This window comes from Drosophila gunungcola, unplaced genomic scaffold, assembly GCF_025200985.1.
Source record: "Drosophila gunungcola strain Sukarami unplaced genomic scaffold, Dgunungcola_SK_2 000001F, whole genome shotgun sequence".
In the NCBI taxonomy this organism is placed as follows: Eukaryota; Metazoa; Arthropoda; class Insecta; order Diptera; family Drosophilidae; genus Drosophila; species Drosophila gunungcola.
Genome location: NW_026453197.1, coordinates 10,660,726 through 10,677,675, shown reverse-complemented (window position 1 = coordinate 10,677,675; position 16,950 = coordinate 10,660,726). Strand labels below are relative to the sequence as shown.

At 39.6% G+C, this 16,950-nt stretch overlaps 2 protein-coding genes across 6 annotated transcripts in view; both read right to left on the bottom strand.

The window, feature by feature from the left end:
* Positions 1-16,950, bottom strand: part of LOC128262430 (laminin subunit alpha-1) — a 73,976-nt gene that overhangs the window by 44,257 nt on the left and 12,769 nt on the right. For all 5 annotated transcript variants that reach the window (XR_008268342.1, XM_052996682.1, XM_052996683.1 and 2 more), the window contains exons 2-4: positions 12,983-13,305; positions 2,840-4,734; positions 1,548-2,344 (exon numbers count right to left, since the gene is read on the bottom strand). Coding sequence is in view for 4 of the 5 variants with exons in the window: in XM_052996682.1 (XP_052852642.1) it covers positions 1,548-2,344; positions 2,840-4,734; positions 12,983-13,305 (3,015 nt within the window). In the remaining variant the exon portion in view is untranslated. The remainder of the gene's footprint in view (positions 1-1,547; positions 2,345-2,839; positions 4,735-12,982; positions 13,306-16,950) is intronic.
* Positions 13,654-16,797, bottom strand: LOC128262437 (mediator of RNA polymerase II transcription subunit 22). Its single transcript, XM_052996703.1, is given in 4 exon segments — positions 13,654-14,100; positions 14,103-14,248; positions 14,309-14,399; positions 15,379-16,797. Coding segments are annotated over 2 exon segments (426 nt in total). The 5' UTR covers positions 14,170-14,248; positions 14,309-14,399; positions 15,379-16,797; the 3' UTR covers positions 13,654-13,741.

Genomic DNA, 16,950 nt, shown 5'->3' with positions numbered 1-16,950 from the left:
CAACTTTAAAGTTGTATCTTTTGAATTGTCTTTTGAACATTTTTGACTTGGAAGTGGTATGGATGTTGTGTTGGATGGATGTTGTGTTGCAATGGCATAAGATTAATGTTTTAATAAATTTAGTAGCTTTATATAGTTTCTTTGACAGTAGTTTATTATCTTATCTTGACTTGGGTAAACTTAAAAGTTACTATCGTAAAAAGTCAATACATTAACAAACCTATTTCCCTTTTACAAAAACTGAAAAGATTCTAAGAAATGGATTTGTATGTCCTTCACCTTGCCAACAAAAAAACGCCATCCTCCTAAAAGCCATAAAATGCATAGATTTACTAAGTATAAATGAAAACCACAGCAGTAGTGAAGAGCTAAAAAATTGTATACAGCCAAAGGGGCAACCTACCCAAAGTACGAAGAGATGACAGACAAACAATTAGAAAATTGAGAAACAAGATGAAAAACCGCAGAGTCTCGCTAACAAAAGTAAATTTAAATAAAAGAAATAGCCATTCAGGGTGTTATGCAATCTGAGTTCTTGTTCAAGTACAACTCAATAAACACACTAAACCATCTTCTTGGCCACTTGGCCGCTTTTGGTTTTCATAACAAACCAAGAGGTAGGTAATTTGAGACGGCTTTTTGCCCATTGTCCAGTCTGTAAACGGTGTTAAAAAATATAGAAAAACCAACTTCAAGGAGAACCGGATAACAGAATATCCCATTACAATGGATTGTGTGTAATGCATTTTGTATGATGAATGAGTTGAATTTGAAGCGCTGATGGCATCAAGTAAAATTGTAATTTTGTGCCTAATGTCTGAGTTGTATGAGGAAAGATAATTGGTTAGCACTTAATGTGCCTGAAGATTTGTTTTAAAAAGTAATAAAGGTAGGAATTATTTTAATATTACGGGTATATTTAATTAATTTTAAAAGAGAACAAAATATCTAAAATTTATTTGTAATACCTCAAACTATCTTATAAAGGAACAGAATGTGAACAAATTTTTGATTTTATATGTAAGAATTATTGAAATATTAAGTTTTTGGGTTAAGTGAAAGCCGTATTTTAATTTCTGTAGTATAATTAATTAAACTATCAAAAAGTCTTTATGTTTTATGTCCCAAAAGATCTGTTTTCAAAAGTAATCATTACTTTTAAAATCATCACTATTAAAATATTATGATTGAAAGCCACATTTTAATTATATGTACCATAATTAATTACTATTACAGGGGAAAACGAGTCTAAAATTGATTTTTAATGCCTCAGACGATCTTGCCTAGAAACAGATGCACATCCCACCCAGAATTTGACTGATTTGTGCATTAAGCTCTACGAATTGAGGTCAATGGAGAGCATCGGATGCGCTTCACTTAACGGCACAAAGTGGAGCACCAATTTAATTATGTTTTCCCCCGAGTTATTGATGGACTACCACCTCTGCTGCCACATCTGTTTTTCATAGGTGCACTCGATCTGCCAGAGAGTGAACTCATTCCCAGGAATTTCTTTGTTCTTTGGGTTGTAATCATGGGGTACTTACCCTCGCAGGCCACCGTGGAGGCGTCTTCTGGCTCTGGAACTAATTCCCAGTCGTCATCGTCATCGGGGTCATCGGAGACTGGACGCAGTTCGTCCAACCGATTGACCATGGCGTTCATGCCAAAGTAACCATCCTGGCACTCATGGCACTTGGCTCCCATTACGCCCTCCTTGCACTGGCACTGCCCCGAGCGAGGATCACACCTGTCGGGGATTAGGGAGCCCAGGGGATCGCAGTTGCAGGAGGGGCATCGCAACTCCACGTTGGCGAATCCCACATCGCATTCGTCGCACTTCTGACCCGCGTAGCGTGGCTTGCACAGGCACTGTCCGTCGGTGCTGTCGCAGAGACCGCTCTCCGATCCCTCCGGATGGCAGTGGCAGGGATCACAGCCGACGGCCGGGTCACCCCAGTGGCCCAGCTTGCAGCGCTCGCAGTGCCAGCCCTCGGTGTTGCCCCGGCAGGTGATGCACTCGCCGGTGGTCACGTTGCAGGGTCCGCCGGCGCAGTCGCAGCGCTGGCAGCTGCTCCCCGGCTGGCGGGGATCCCCGAAGTAGCCGTCGTCGCACACCTGGCAGTGGTCGCCCGTATAGCCCTCCGGACACTGGGTGCAGATGTATTCGGCGTGCTCGATCAGCTCGAGTTGCGGATTGAGGTCCATGTAGTTGTAGCTCTTTAGCTGGCAACTGGGCGAGAAGTTGTTCGAGTCCTCGGACAAGGGACATGCGCACCGCTTGCAGTCGTGGGGCGTTCCCTGCAGCGGATTCCCATAGTAGCCCAGTTGGCAACGTTCGCAGCTGAAAGAAAAGTAATAAAAATTAATGTAAAATGGATTTGTTTCTTCTTCTTCTTAATGGTGGATACCCTGACTAGAAGTGGTGTATTAGCAGGGACACACACCATTGCTTTGGTTGGTGACTTTGTTAGCAGTGGATTGTATTCTATTCACCAGGCTTTTGGGTTTGTGTCTGGACTATCATTAGGAATTGACATAAATCCAATAATTATTTATTTAAACAAATTGAAAGCAACTTAAAAATTGTTGCTTGCTAAAGTAAAGACTGAAATTAAAATAATAGTGTAATTAATTTATAGTATAAAATATATAAATTTTACAAATTAGAAAAATATACAAATAAATGAGTTTTAATTCATAGTTCAAATATTAGGATCAAATAATTACCCTGTGCATTAAGAGTATATAAATATTTAAGAATGTTTTTTATATTAAAGTAATTTGTACGTTATTTATAGGTAATATTAGCAAAAAGAGGATCTTTAATCCCACTTACCGATCTCCAAAGGTGTTGTGCATGCAGTCGCCGCAGTTTCCGCTCTGCAGATCGCAGGAATTCGAGTGCCCGTTGCAGGGACAAGGGATGCACTTGCTCAGGACCTGGTGATCGGAGGTGTTCTCGTAGATGCGCTTGTAGCCGAAGGCACAGCCCTCGCAGGAGAGACCCGTGTAGCCAGCTGGGCAGAGGCATTGCTCCACCTGGCTGGAGGATTGGCCGCCCAACTCCACGCCGCCCGAATAGATGACGGCCCGCTCCAGCGAGGTTTCCACCTGGTCGGTGTGGAAGGCTGCCCGGATGAGCAGAGCATCGAGAGAGACAAGGACGGAGAGGAATTGCGACCGGGTCACCGCTTCTCCATGATAATCACCGCCCTCAGTGCGTCTCAGTCTGGTTTTAATGTCTTTAACAGTTGGTGGCACATGGTACCAGCCCTCCTCTGTGAGGGTCACATTCAAGCTGACCCCCAATCCCTGCAGGGACTCATCGCCGAAGGCAATCTTCAGTCCGTTTTTGCCGAACAAGATGACATTGGGTCCAGTGGTGGGCTTGCCCGAGGTGTCGCCCCTCATCACCACCCAGGACAGGAGCAGTTGCAGCCTGGCTCCATAGCTGGTCAGGCGGTTGCCCAAGTAGCCCAAGGGCGCCTGCCAGTAGATGGCCTCCACTTCGTCCAGTTCGTTGGCAAAGATCAGCCGATTCTCCTCCGCATCGACGGGTATCGCCATTGGCTTCACCCTCTGTATGTCGGTTAGCTTCCAATCGTTGAGGGTTTCGAAGGCCAGCGTCTGGAGTTTCGCACTGTGGCAGGTTTGGGAGATACCCGAGCACCAGCAGCTGGTGCAACCTTCGCTGTTCCCCTCCTGCAGGTCGAAATAGCCCGGCGCACACTCGGAGCAGGTGCTGCCCTCCACATTAAGCTTACACTGGCAGGTGCCCGAGCAGGTTCCCCTGGCCGAAAGGCTTCCCCTTTCGTCGCACTCACAACGCTTGCAGTTGTCGCCATAGAATCCCGGAGCACACTCCTCACAGTGGCGACCCTGGAATCCCTCCCGGCAGTCACAGCTTCCTCCATCCGCCTGGCAACTGCCTGTGGAGCGGTCCGGATTGCAGGAGCAGGGCAGGCAGGGTTCGCTGAGTGGAGCATCCAGATCCCTGTAATACCCAATCTCGCAGAACTCACACTCATTGCCAGCCGTGTGATTCGAGCAGCTCTGGCAGATGCCCTTGTCCAGGAAGGCATCGTAGGAGCAGCTCTCGGCATGACCATGGCACTGGCAGATCTCGCACTCGCCGCCATGGCTGTAGGGACGATCCTGGAACAGGGGACAGCACTGCTCGCACTGAGCACCGCACGTGTTGTGCTGGCAGAGGCACTGCAGCAGCAGGGCATCTCCTGACCACTCCTGGGAGCGATTGGCATGGCCATGACAGTCCAGGCGGGCACTCACCTTCAACTGCGACAGCGAGTAGAAGCTGTGCTTCTCCAGCGACGGCGAGTCCAGCAGCCAGTCCAAGCTGTTGTCCAAGTTGGCCGTCGAGTGCATGCCCTGCAGCCGAATCCTTATGTACCTGGTCGTGATGAACTCCATCAGCTCCGCACTCTGGTCCGTGGCTCCGGGGCGGTTCTTCAACAGCGACGCATGCAGCACACCGTTCTCCAGCGGACCTGGCTTGGAGAACTGCGTGGAGCAAATGATCTCGGTGTCGTTGTGGAACACGTATTTGCCACTCTGTCCGGCCAGGTTCCATCTTCGCTGGCAGTCCGCATCGCTCAGGCCAAAGTACTGCCACGGCTCGAAGTTGATGCCATCCAGCGACTTTTCGAGAATCCAAGAGGCTGGACGCGGGGAGTTGGCCGATTTCAGCCACACGGAGAAGACTTGATAGGTCTGTGAAGTGGAAAATTATACATTTTTATAAATTAAAAAAGTTTATTTTATATTTGTATATATATTTATAAAAAATGTGTACAACAATAGGTATATAGATAATATCTATTATTAATATCTATAAAAAAAGGATTAAAAAATTTCAATTAAATATTTGATAACTTTTATTGACAAATAGATTTATTACAAAAAGTTTTACGTTGATTTATATTTGTAAAACATGTTACTATATAAGTGAGAAATTAATGATTTGGAAAGGGAAAAGTTTTATTTGTAGCTAATTATTTGTACTAAAAGGAGACCTCTTGATTTTGTATTGTTTTTATTGTAGCTGTACATATGATAATTTTTTATCGCATTTATAAATTAATCATTTTCACCATAGGCTATAGCATAGCCAGTTGAAAATAAGAGAATTCTCAATAAAGTTTCTTTGCAAAAACCCACGATGTTTAATACAAAATTATGTTTAAGGATCATAACTAGGCAATATTTAACTTTAGCATGCCCAGATGAATTTAAAAGATTTACCGATTAAGTTTCTGGTAAACATCTTAATTATTTAATCAACATTTCCCGAAGCAAAGATTTTCCCACCATAAAAATAACTGCCATCACACCTCAGCCTATCGTGTTTTATAGCCAATGGGCGAAATGAGCCATAAATTATGTACGCACCCAAATGTCAGTGTTTCTGTCACCAACTGATGTTTCTATCCAGAGTCGCAAGCATATATCTTTGCATCGGTGACTACCAACAAACTGCGCTCATATTGCCGCTAATGCCGCGTGGTGTTGGCCAAATCTTTTAACCCAACATTGCCATTGCCGCGTCATAAATTTACCGAACTGTCAGGCAACCGCAAACCCTCCAAAACCAAAAAAAAAAAACCGCCCAACTGTGGCACTTTTTTTTTTTTTATTTTGAACGTGGCCGGCAGCAACAGCTGACAAACTGATGTTGGGGAAAATTGTTAAGGAAAACAGAAAAAATAAAACCAAATATAAATGCCAAAAACGTCGCGTGTTCGAGACGCTGAAAATGTTGCGCCTATCCGAAGATCAGTGGCCAAAAAAGCCACACAAAATCCAAGGCAGGCCGAAATGGGAGATCAATAAAAGGCATGCAATTGAATTTTCCGACGGGCGACTTGTGGCCAAGGTGTGGCCAGGTGTATAACTGATTACGACGCATTGACTTGGAGCAGCCACATGGCCACATGGCGCCATCTAACCAGCTATATATACTAGTATTTCCCATAATTTTTCCTTCAACTTTTCGCTAGTCATCGCCAGGCCAAAGCCAGTCTGCAGCTCAGAAAAAGATATCTGAGGAGCAATCGCTGTAGTGCCTACTCAAAAACAACTCTATCAAATTTCAAAGCCACTTGTTTACCCACAACTCACTAAGTAGCTAATGGCATCAGCATCAGCATCAGCAGCAGCATACATTTTCCCCGATTTTCCAAGGCTGATAAAATGCTAAAATACAAGAAGTCAAATGCCAGCGAGTGTGTGAACGAGGAGGTGTGCGCATGCGTGCGTTCTCCTTATTGAGTGCCGCCTGTATTCGATTACAGGCAACAACAGTGTCAGTCAAGCTGATAAGATTAACAAAATAAATAAGTGAAAGAGACCGGCAAAAATAAGCCTGTACGTGGATATTCAGTTGAGGAAGAGAAATCAGAGTCTTAGGTTTTAATATCAAAGAGGTTTTTATTCGATATCCTGGACAAAAATATATGCGCTTGGCTCTTTATATTTTTATTTATTTTGCTGAGAGACTAAACCTTAATTGGTTATCGGTCTAATATTTAGATCATGTGTGAATCATCTTACTTAAATATTTACTTTGCCAAGAGAGAAAACCTTAACTGGCTATCAATCTTTATATTTTACTTCAATGCTTAAGGATTAAAATATTAAGCATATAGCTTTTGCTGGATGCCACTGATGCACTGGTTAATTACAGAGATTTTGCCCACGGATTCCAAGTGCCTCACTTTGCTTGCCACTAATTGCTGACTTCACTATGCTTGTCCTGGGGATTTTAGCAAACTCAAGGACACACATATGGACAAATCAATCATAATTGGGATACTGCACTGAACGGAAGATTAAAATCTCATTGAACAGATGTCGAAGGTCGGATGAAATGGGAATTAAACAAAAACATGATTTGACCCAACAGATCATGGAGTGAAAATTGTATAAATAAGATGGAAAAAATATTTTATTGTGCAGTTTGTAACCAAACGTAAACTAGTTCGGGTGTCCGCATAACTACATTTTTCCAACGACTTGGTCTTCCCAGTTCAAATACAAAAAAAAATATTTGAAGAATAAAAAGTAATGGCTTCCCAAGGTGCTGAATTGCAGCATTTTCTTAATTTTCTGGTAAGTCCCAAAAATACGTTTTATAATACCCGATTAATATTGCTTTGCAGAACGACTTTCTCATAGAGAAAAATGACAGTGTCAGGGAGTTGGCAATTCTGGATTGGCTAAGTGATACGGTTCCCTATCTTCTCACGTACCAAAATGATTCACGGGAATGGATTTGTGAGCTCATACTAGTAAGAGATTAAGAAATTGTGAAAAAGGAAACCACATAACTATCATGTAAGAAGTCATAACAAATTAGAGAAAAGGGATGCTGACCCTTATAAGAATATATGTATGTCCTAAAATAATATTATTTACGCGATTAAAACGTGGCATTCTCATAAAGTGCCTTCTGTCTATTTAAATATATTTTTCGATGCCGAAAAGATTTATATGAAATTAATAAAACTTAAAAAATATCGCAAATATATCTTAATCTAATAAATAGTCTCTTAAGAATGATACTCTCATATAATTTTCAAAAAGGCTACTTCGTGTTTTTTTATAAACGTTATATATTGTAAGATGCTTAAAATCTTCAAAAATATGTAATGTAAATATATTTACTTTCATTTGACTTTTTGGGGTGAACATCATAGGGCATCACAGGATCATTTAAAAATATAGATCGTACTGAGTTTTTTAAGGATATAAATCGCCTATATCCTTAGTCTTGTTTAACTATAGCATGTGGAATTCCTGCAGTGCCGATTACTCGGTGAGAAGCCACTGAACTTGAGACACACGAATTAAGGCGATAAGTTATCTCTAGTGAATTATGTTGTCCCCATCAAATTTCTGTCCGAAACCTTGATTGCAATCAGCTCAAGAGCAACGCGGGCTTCTGAACTGACTTCCTATTGCTGGCCATTGAGCAAAAAACCAAAACAAGTTCCAGATAAAGAAGGCGAACTATGAAAAGGAGCTCCTCCTTCCCTGTGGAGATGTGAAAATCGTTGTAGATTGCAATCGAAGAAGCGGCAGGTGAAGGCCTTCAGGGGTAACACTTTGACGTTTTTATCAGTTTCGGCCAATTGACGGCAACAACCAACAGCAAACTTGTTTACAACGGACCGATGGAGATCACTCTTAGTATAAATATTTGGTCAGTGCCGTGGATTCTCCTCAGAGGGAGTGAGTTATTGTTTATGCATCGAAACCAGTTACCAGATACTTGTCAACTGATAAGGCCAAATCAAACAGAGACTAACTAAATTGTTAAATTATTCAGTGGGAATGGGGGTTAATTTGAGTTATAAAAGGGGAACCATTGCATGTCGTAAATTACACGAATTAACATTTATGGCAATCAAATATTTATCGCTCAATGAAGAAAATCCATCGGGCGTAACAACTGACAGGAAACTTCCTCTGCGCCCAAGCACCCAAAAAAAAAAAAAACTAACACGAACGCTCAGTTAATTGCCAAAAACACACTGTGAAAACTATGAAAACTCAGGGCATCGTAACAATTTTAAAAATAAACGAGCGGAAAAATTGAAGTAGACAGAGTGAAGGAGCTAAAATAAAAGACAACAAATGTAGGACTTGCTTTTAGTTTTATTTTAGCCTTTTCTAGTAGACAGCCATATTATCTCGGCATATTTTTTGGCAAATTATAAAGTTTGGTGGCCCATTGGAGGAAACAGAATCTGCTATTTTTTGTGTGAGTTTTATGGTTTGGCACGCTTTTAGATAACATGGTGAATGAACCCACATGGTAGACATATTTCTCGTATATTTTTGCACGTTTTCTTGACTTTTTTTCCTCTATTCTATAGCGCTCACTCAGACATTTCGACGGGTGTGCTGCTCGCACTGAAGTAATCGCAAAGTTTTGTGTCTGCTGCAAGTTTTTATCTCTGAAAATTGGCGCATTAATGCGGCTAAAGAATGAACAAAGTTTTGAATAACTTGTTTGGACTTCAAGACATAAAACTGAGTTATCCGAATTGAACAAGTAGCCAATAAGTATGGTGTGAGGTTTATTATAAAGCTTAATGCTCTAAATGCTAATGGAATGTGGTTTTGAATAACTCACTAGCTGCACCTAAAATACTTGTAAGTCTTTAGAATCTATTTTTTTTTTTGTTGGTGAAATAAATAAATTATTATTAGTTTTAGCAGTCACAACAATAATGATTTATGAGCACAAAATATCAGAATTTAGAGTCAGCTTATTTAATGAAACTGCTTTCGTGTTAAAAAGCTCTTCACTAAAAGAATTTAATACGTTATTATATCCATTTTCTCGCTTTTGCTCGCCATGTTCCATTGGCCATTAAAAATAAAATCCGCTTCCTGGTAAATGACATGAAAACAATTCAAGCGAAGCTTCAATCACGTTAAGACCCCAGCTAAAAAAAAAAATAAAAAATACTTGCAGGAAATTCATGCAAATGCAAAAGCAACTGCTGCAGCAGCGTGAACTGAGGAAGCATTCTTTAAAAGGCAAATTCAGGGAAAATGTCGAGAGGAAAAAAAACCGAAAAATCACGAGACCAAACAAATAAATAAATTGACCATTAAAATAATTGCTGTGCCTAAAATGCGTCTCGTACGTGGCTTGTAACACGCTTTGCCCCTTGTTGTTGCATTTGTTTCTTTCGGCAGTCATTGGTTGTTATTGTTTTGTTGCTGCTGTTGGCGCTGCAAATGTTGCAACAACTTGTCAAACATTTGAATTACAGTTACGAAACCAATAGCGATGCCAAATGACCAGCCCCTAGCATTTTATATACCTTTTTTCATTGGCCAAATTTGGCTAAATTTAATGAAGCAATTAAATGTCTGTATTGAAAAGCAAACATCAAACATTTGAAATTGGAAATACACGTTTTTCTAAGACTGGTCAGATGTTTGCCGCCAATAATGAAAAATCTATGACTCTAAAGTTTTGATATTACAGTCAATTTAATACAAAGCAACATTTAGTTCTTAAAACAAATTTAATTTTGCAGTTTTTTATGAATTAAACATTTTTAATCCAATTTAACTTAAAAATTCAATTACAGACACCTCGCCAATTTTTCTTAATCAAATTGTTATTTAAAAAATTATTACCTTACATTAATTCATTATTAGATTATTTTTTGGAAAAATTAATTTATATTCCTTCAGGCGATTATCCTATAATCTATATTTAAACAGAATATGCTTTCCATTTCAGAACATTATATGGCAGAACTGCCGTCACAGTTTTGGAGCCATTGTCCGAGTTGTTCCTCGAATTCTTGCTAGACTTTCAATTAGTCACGCGCGCCCCAAAGCCATTCAAGCATAAATCTAGACATTGTTGTACGAACAGACAGGATGACAGACTGCTTACTGGCAAACTGACAGACTGGATGGCTGACTGCCTGGCTGACAAAGAGACATATAGACTTATAGACGGACAATCTCTGGTTCTCTACGGTTCTGACCAGTTTGCGAGGACTGGAGGACCGCAGTCTGTCGCCTTTTTCCCAGCGCAGATAGAAATATTTTAAGCTGTCAAATCGTTGACACACGCCTGTCGTTTCTATCTCGTTCCTATCCGTTGTTGTTGTAAATCACTCGATTAGTCTAATTGTTAAAATCCACGCCGCGGTGGAGAAATCCGTCGAAGTCTGGAAGTCCCATAAGATTTTGTCGCCCCAGACAACCAACGTCAATGTCAAGTTTCGTCTGAGGTCATAAATCGTGTTCTGTTTCGGTTGGCTTGACATTGGGCAACAAACAGAGACGATATCTCTCTAATGTGTTTCTAAATAGTTGTGACAAATGCATAGGATATGTTCACAGCCAAATCACACAACACACTTAATTGTGGAGATAGCTAATTAGTGAACTTGTTGGGGGACAATTTATAATGTCGATGCTTATTGAAGGGGACAGCCAGCAGCTGTGAAAAGTGCTTGGAAAAATGTTCAAAGAAATGAGCAAACAACTTAAAAGCTGAGTAAAAGTGTTCATTACTGGTTAGGGTATGAATGCATGCATCATTTATATAAAATATTGCAATTCCCTATTTCAATCAATGATTTAAATAAAAATAAACAATTTTTTTTTAATTTAATTTTTAAACTTTTAAAAAAAACCTGGAGTAATACAAAATCAAGCAAAAAAAAAAAGATTTTTTTTCAAATCCGGACAGCTCTGAATATTCTTTGTCACTCAAGCAAATCAACGCAATGAGAGCGTGTAAATTTTGACACATGCCCCTCATTTGACTTCGTTTCCTCGACATCCGCTGTGTCCATATCTGGAAAATCATGGGAACCCATACATTTTGTGTTCGTTGTCTGGCCAAAAATGTAGTCCATGCTACAAAATTGCATTAAAAAAAAAAAACGGCCAAGCGGTTGACATATACAAAGAGTTAGGCAGATGCCATAAAAGGTTTTGTGATTTATATTTGGCATTCTGTTTGGCAACTAGAAATAGGTATTGTCAGAATTAATTAAGTGAAGAGACCAATTTAAATGCTTCTGTATGAAGTTGCCCCTTTGTATGGAAGACGTGCAGGAATTTATTAATAAACTCGGAGAGCAGCGCATGGCTGTCATAAATCTTTCATACTTTAAGGCATATGCAAAAACAATGTTTTTAATTTTAAATCACTTCCAGCCTGTGGATATATTCCTCCTCTTCTTGGCTGCTTCTCATTTTAATTAAGTGCACCCTCAATGCCTTTGCCTTGGTCTTGGGCCAGCAATCTTTGTGTGTCGGAATGGTCCGGTCCCGTGGAATATGGCATATGGCATAAGACATAAGGCACCGATGGAATTATATCAAAACATTGAAATATCTGAGGGAAGACTCGAGTGCAAGCCGCACTTGAAATGTCAACTTTGTGTCGGCTGATGCTAAACAGATGATATACATTTTCCGTTTCATTTCCTCTCAGTTTTCAGCACATTATTGGCCAATAGCGGGTCGATCGGATTCGGATTCTGGTGCAGCGCGCACTTTGAAATTCCAATTAACACTATCGCGAGCGATTAGCACCCAATCGAGATTTAAAGATCCGCCGCAAGTGTGAAATAAAATATGGTAACAGACGCCTTCTGGGAGGTCTATGCTATTTTAATTGGGCAACTAGTTTAAATTTGTGTTTAGAATAAACTTTGAGAAAAATGTTAATGTAATGTTAATGTAATCCCTTTGGTAAATTTTAAATATGGTAAGACAAGTGGAATTTTTAAGTCCTCAAATTTGTACTATCTGCTGGGGCCATCGAATATCCTACATATTAGGATGGTGGGTATATTATAAATTTTTTTTTTATTTGTTTATAGATTAAATACAAAAATTTAATTTTTTTTTTAAATTACATCTATGTGTCCAATATTTTTAATTTAAATAGAGCTTTAAATTTTTAGTAATTAAGAGGTCAATTAAAACAAAAAATAATAACTGCTGCATGTGTGTTAGTAAAGCATCAAATTAACCTCATCTGCTAAGACACGTTGCCCATCCAAATCAACACCGGAAATGAAAGCCGATTGCCCATTTCTCTGTTCAGGGAAAGTCGCCATAAAAATAACAGTATGTAAACCAATATGACTTAATCAAAACTCTATCAAAGCCAATTTATGTTTGCCATTTTGAGTATTAGAACTGACTGGGCATCAAACGGGTTTCAGTGCCAGTCAAGCCCCGCGAAGATCATATTTCAAAGTTCCAATGAGACAGTCCGAGGCATGTACCTGCGATGGATCATGGAGCTGGCGTTAAATCGCTTGTAAATGAGTGACAACTCAGCGGCTTAATTACAAACTGGATCACAGCTCGTCTGTCACAAGAGCTTATCCCGGCCAATTTCAGATGGGTTAGATGACAGCCCTGAGATGGGACTCCATTTGGACTAGGCTGGACTTACCTGCTTCAGATCCAGTAAGATGGTCACGTACTCAAACTGCCGGCCACCCTGGAGCGTCGGTGATTGCCACCAGCCTTCGTCAGATCCGGAGCCCGTCGAGATCAGCGACTGAATGGAGCGCTGCTTGGCCCGATCCGAGGAGTGGGCATTGCAGATTCCACACGGCTTGGCCCCGACCTGTTTGCAGTACTCCTCAGCTCCGTTCTGGCCACATGTGGCATTCACCGAGATCTGTGCACGGGGTACCACATTGAAAAGCGGTGGATAGAGGCCTCCGGATCCACCGGATGAGTACAAGTCGTCCGTTTTAAGCAATCGAAGGGCTGGAAGTGGAGTAAAATACGATATATATTTAAACAAAGTGATTAAAATGATATAAAAATATCTACGAACTGAAAATTAAGTTTAATTCTTGTAAAGAACAATATGTATTTACTTTTTTGGTTGCAAATAATTTTACTTAACTAAAAAGGAATTGAAGAAACCGTTTCGTATTAAAATGCAAAAGCTGTTGAATTGGCATTAAACTCATATCTTCGTTTTTCTCATATTTAGCATTGGGTAGCAATACTTGAATAGATTGAATACATTAAATTATTTGCTCATGAGGTAACATTAAGTAACTACCAACATTTGTAGTTATTAAACATATTAAAAAGGTTTATTTTTTTTCGAAGATACAAGAGTTTTTTTGTATATAATACAAAGTAGTTTATGCAAAGCATTTAGAATGAATTGAACAGAAATCACTCGAAATTCCTAGGGATACTTGAGTGAGGTGCTGTAGTACTCCTCCTCCAGGTCGGACAGTTCCTCTTCCATGTCTTTAGCTATTATCGCTAGCTTTTCATCAATCTCGATTTGCTTGGCACTACATAACTCCGACATCTTCTTGATATCCTTGTCGATGGCGGGAAAATCGTAGAGAATATGAAATTCCTTGAGGTCGTTCACCATTTTCATCAGGGATTCTCCTGCGCGAACCATATTAGCCGCACGCACTTGCATTTCCAGAGCATCCTGTTCGCATTGTGTGGCCTTACAGATTTGACTGCTATTTTCTCGGCTAGCCAGCTTCATGATTTCCTCAAAGTTCACCAACATGTTGCGAACGTCGGCTTTAGCTGGGCTTTAAACGATTTCAGCTGCGACTCCTTTGATTGTGGAACCCTCGAACTGCTGGCCATGTTTCTGCCTTCTTTCTACTTAATATATTTTAGTAAATATAGTATATAGATAGTTTCAGGTTTTAGGTTTCGTTTTCGTCTGAAACAAATGCATTTTAAATAACATTTCGTTTACAATTATATTAGTATTCTTAAAAACCTTAAAGTTCCAACCACTAATCCTTAAATGATCGAGTCGTATGTAGTAAAAGTCCCTTAAATTTTTAACTTTTCTTCAATCTTGAATTCAACTGAAAATAGGATATATCAAAAGTAGATTATTAAGACATTGAAGAGGTCATATAATATTAACGAATCTAAATCGTTAAGTTTCAATTGGCTTCCCCAGGGACCTGCGTATCCCCTTCCCAACTTCATTATTCAAATTCTGACAGTTTTTCCCAGGCCAATCAATTAAATTGCTCAAACCGAAACAAGTCGAGAACAAGCCCTCAAGACAACATTGCCAATAAATCACCTCCTTGGGCAGCTGCTCTGGATTGCTCTGAACTTTGTGCCATGAGAATTATTGATTGGTTGGCTGGCTGGCTGACTGGCTTGAATGAAAAATGTACAAGTATCTCACGGGGCGCAGATAACCAAAAGCAAGGCAACTTTCGAGATAAACTTTATCGCTGACCAACAGCAGCAGCCTGCAGTTTAAGTTGTAGTTGGGGCGCAGATGTTGACCTGGTATGCCATTTGCATGTTTTTGGTAGCTCCAAATTGCAGTTTGCTGCTGTTTGCCGTTGTTTCCTTTTGGCCAGCTTTTTTTTTGGCAATTGTCAACACAAAAGTTTTGCAAACAAGACAAAAATGTTGACGTAATTGCAGGAAAATGGCATATAAGTTATAGGGAAGGATCAACAGCAAACTTTTTGGCCGAATGAGAAAAGTTTTGCCTGGAAACTTGAATTTGAAGTTTCAATGGGTTAAGTGGGATTGAAAAAAGCTATGAATTAAGTGCAAAAACATTTTAAAGATAAATACTGGAATGGATAGACATACGAATTGGTTTAAGAAATTTAGTTATTTACTTTAGTCAATTGGAATACTTCTCAAGCTTGTGTCTTTAATTCAAATTCAAATTTCTTCTGACCAAAATTCATTTTTTTAATTTTAAATACAGCTTTTATACAACTTAATAATAATAATAATAATTTAAATATTTTAGTGTTTTGGTGGCGCATTCAATTTGTCAAAACATTTAATCAGCAATACTTCTCTCACTTAAGCTGTCAGCGCTGCAAAACGTGAATACATTTGAGGGGCGGATCGGGAGCCAAGGGGCCCAGACATAACTCTGAAAATGTTCAGGTGCCGGGCAGCCGTTGAAAAGGCCACCTCCGTACAGCCCCAAGTTGCCAGTTATTTAACTTCTCTCTTATTTTTTCTGCTTATGGCTACCGCAAATTTGTCATTTGTCAAAACATTTAAATGCCATTTGCCGGTTTCCTCTTGAGTTGGGGCCATTTTGACAGCTGTCGATAAGTTTTTCTTTCACGCTTTTAACACTTTGTGCCTGAACTTTGCCCAGAGCAGTGTTTTCTTGTTTTTCGCTTTGACTTCAAGACATTTGTTTGAATCGCTTTAAATCAATTTTTTGGTTAAGCCTAGATTTCTCATTTCTTAGTTTTCAAAGTGAAAGTGATACTCTCACAACTATATTTCAGATTATTATTGGCTGGCATGTTTGTTGTCAATTATTGATGACTGAGGGTATTAGTTTTTTTTTTTGGAAACACTTTGGTGTTAACAAGACGAAATTTGTTTTGATTTGTGGAAATTAATTGGTTTACTTAACGCAAGGCTTATGTCTGAAAAAATGTTTAACTTTTCCATTCAAACGACATAACTGCATATATAAATGCATATTGGAGCGGTTTGAATTTCCTTGTTTAGTATTTTGTGTGTTTGTAAAAAGTTCATATATTTAATATTTCGGATAAGATTTGCTCAGTTGATTAATTTCATACATTTAATACCTTTCTAGCGATTTTTTACATATTATCTAATAGTGTTTAATTCGGGTAGGTCTTTTCTTATATACAATTTTCAGACTTGCAGGTGTTTTTGTATCTTTTTAAATTGCCAAATCTTAATTTCTTGCGATTAATTTTGTTTTCTTTTTTTTTAAGTTAATTTAAATATTCCATTAATTTTAAGAGCTTCTCCTCCTTTATGTCGTTATTTGGACTTCACCTTTGGTGTTCGACTCTTTTTCCTTGTCGTTTTTATAATTGAGCCGTTTGCCAAAAAAAAAAAGCTTCTCAAAAGAGTCTTCATCTCGGGTGAGACCTATTTATGGCCACAATTTTGATTACTTTCCCGAGACCATCCATCGAACTGCCTTCACTCCTTCATTTTCATTTTCGGTAGAGGACTGTCAAAAGGCATAAAGATTGCTTCGTCACGGCTCCTTTTTTGGTTTACTCTTCGTACGATTTTATATGAACTTTTTTAGCTACCGAAATTCATTATTTATATGCATGTTGAAGGCAATTTGGTTATGCAAAACAGTACGTCGGTAGAATTGATTGGACTGGAGAATTTCGCTCTGACAGGAAGCTCTCCAATTGCTGACTAACTAGAGATTACCCTAACAGCAGCTTGTCTCTCTGTGCCAGCAATTGGTTAATTTCCATTGCCATCTTTGAAGTTGCATTGCAACGACTTAATAAGCAGCTGGAAATGGAGGAGCGACGCTGCCCCGTTCTCTGTAATTTTTACCTCCAGCTGTCTGTTTGTGTGCATAATTGGCCAGAAGGAAAACAAGAATGGCTGGGCCCCATGGGGCACCAG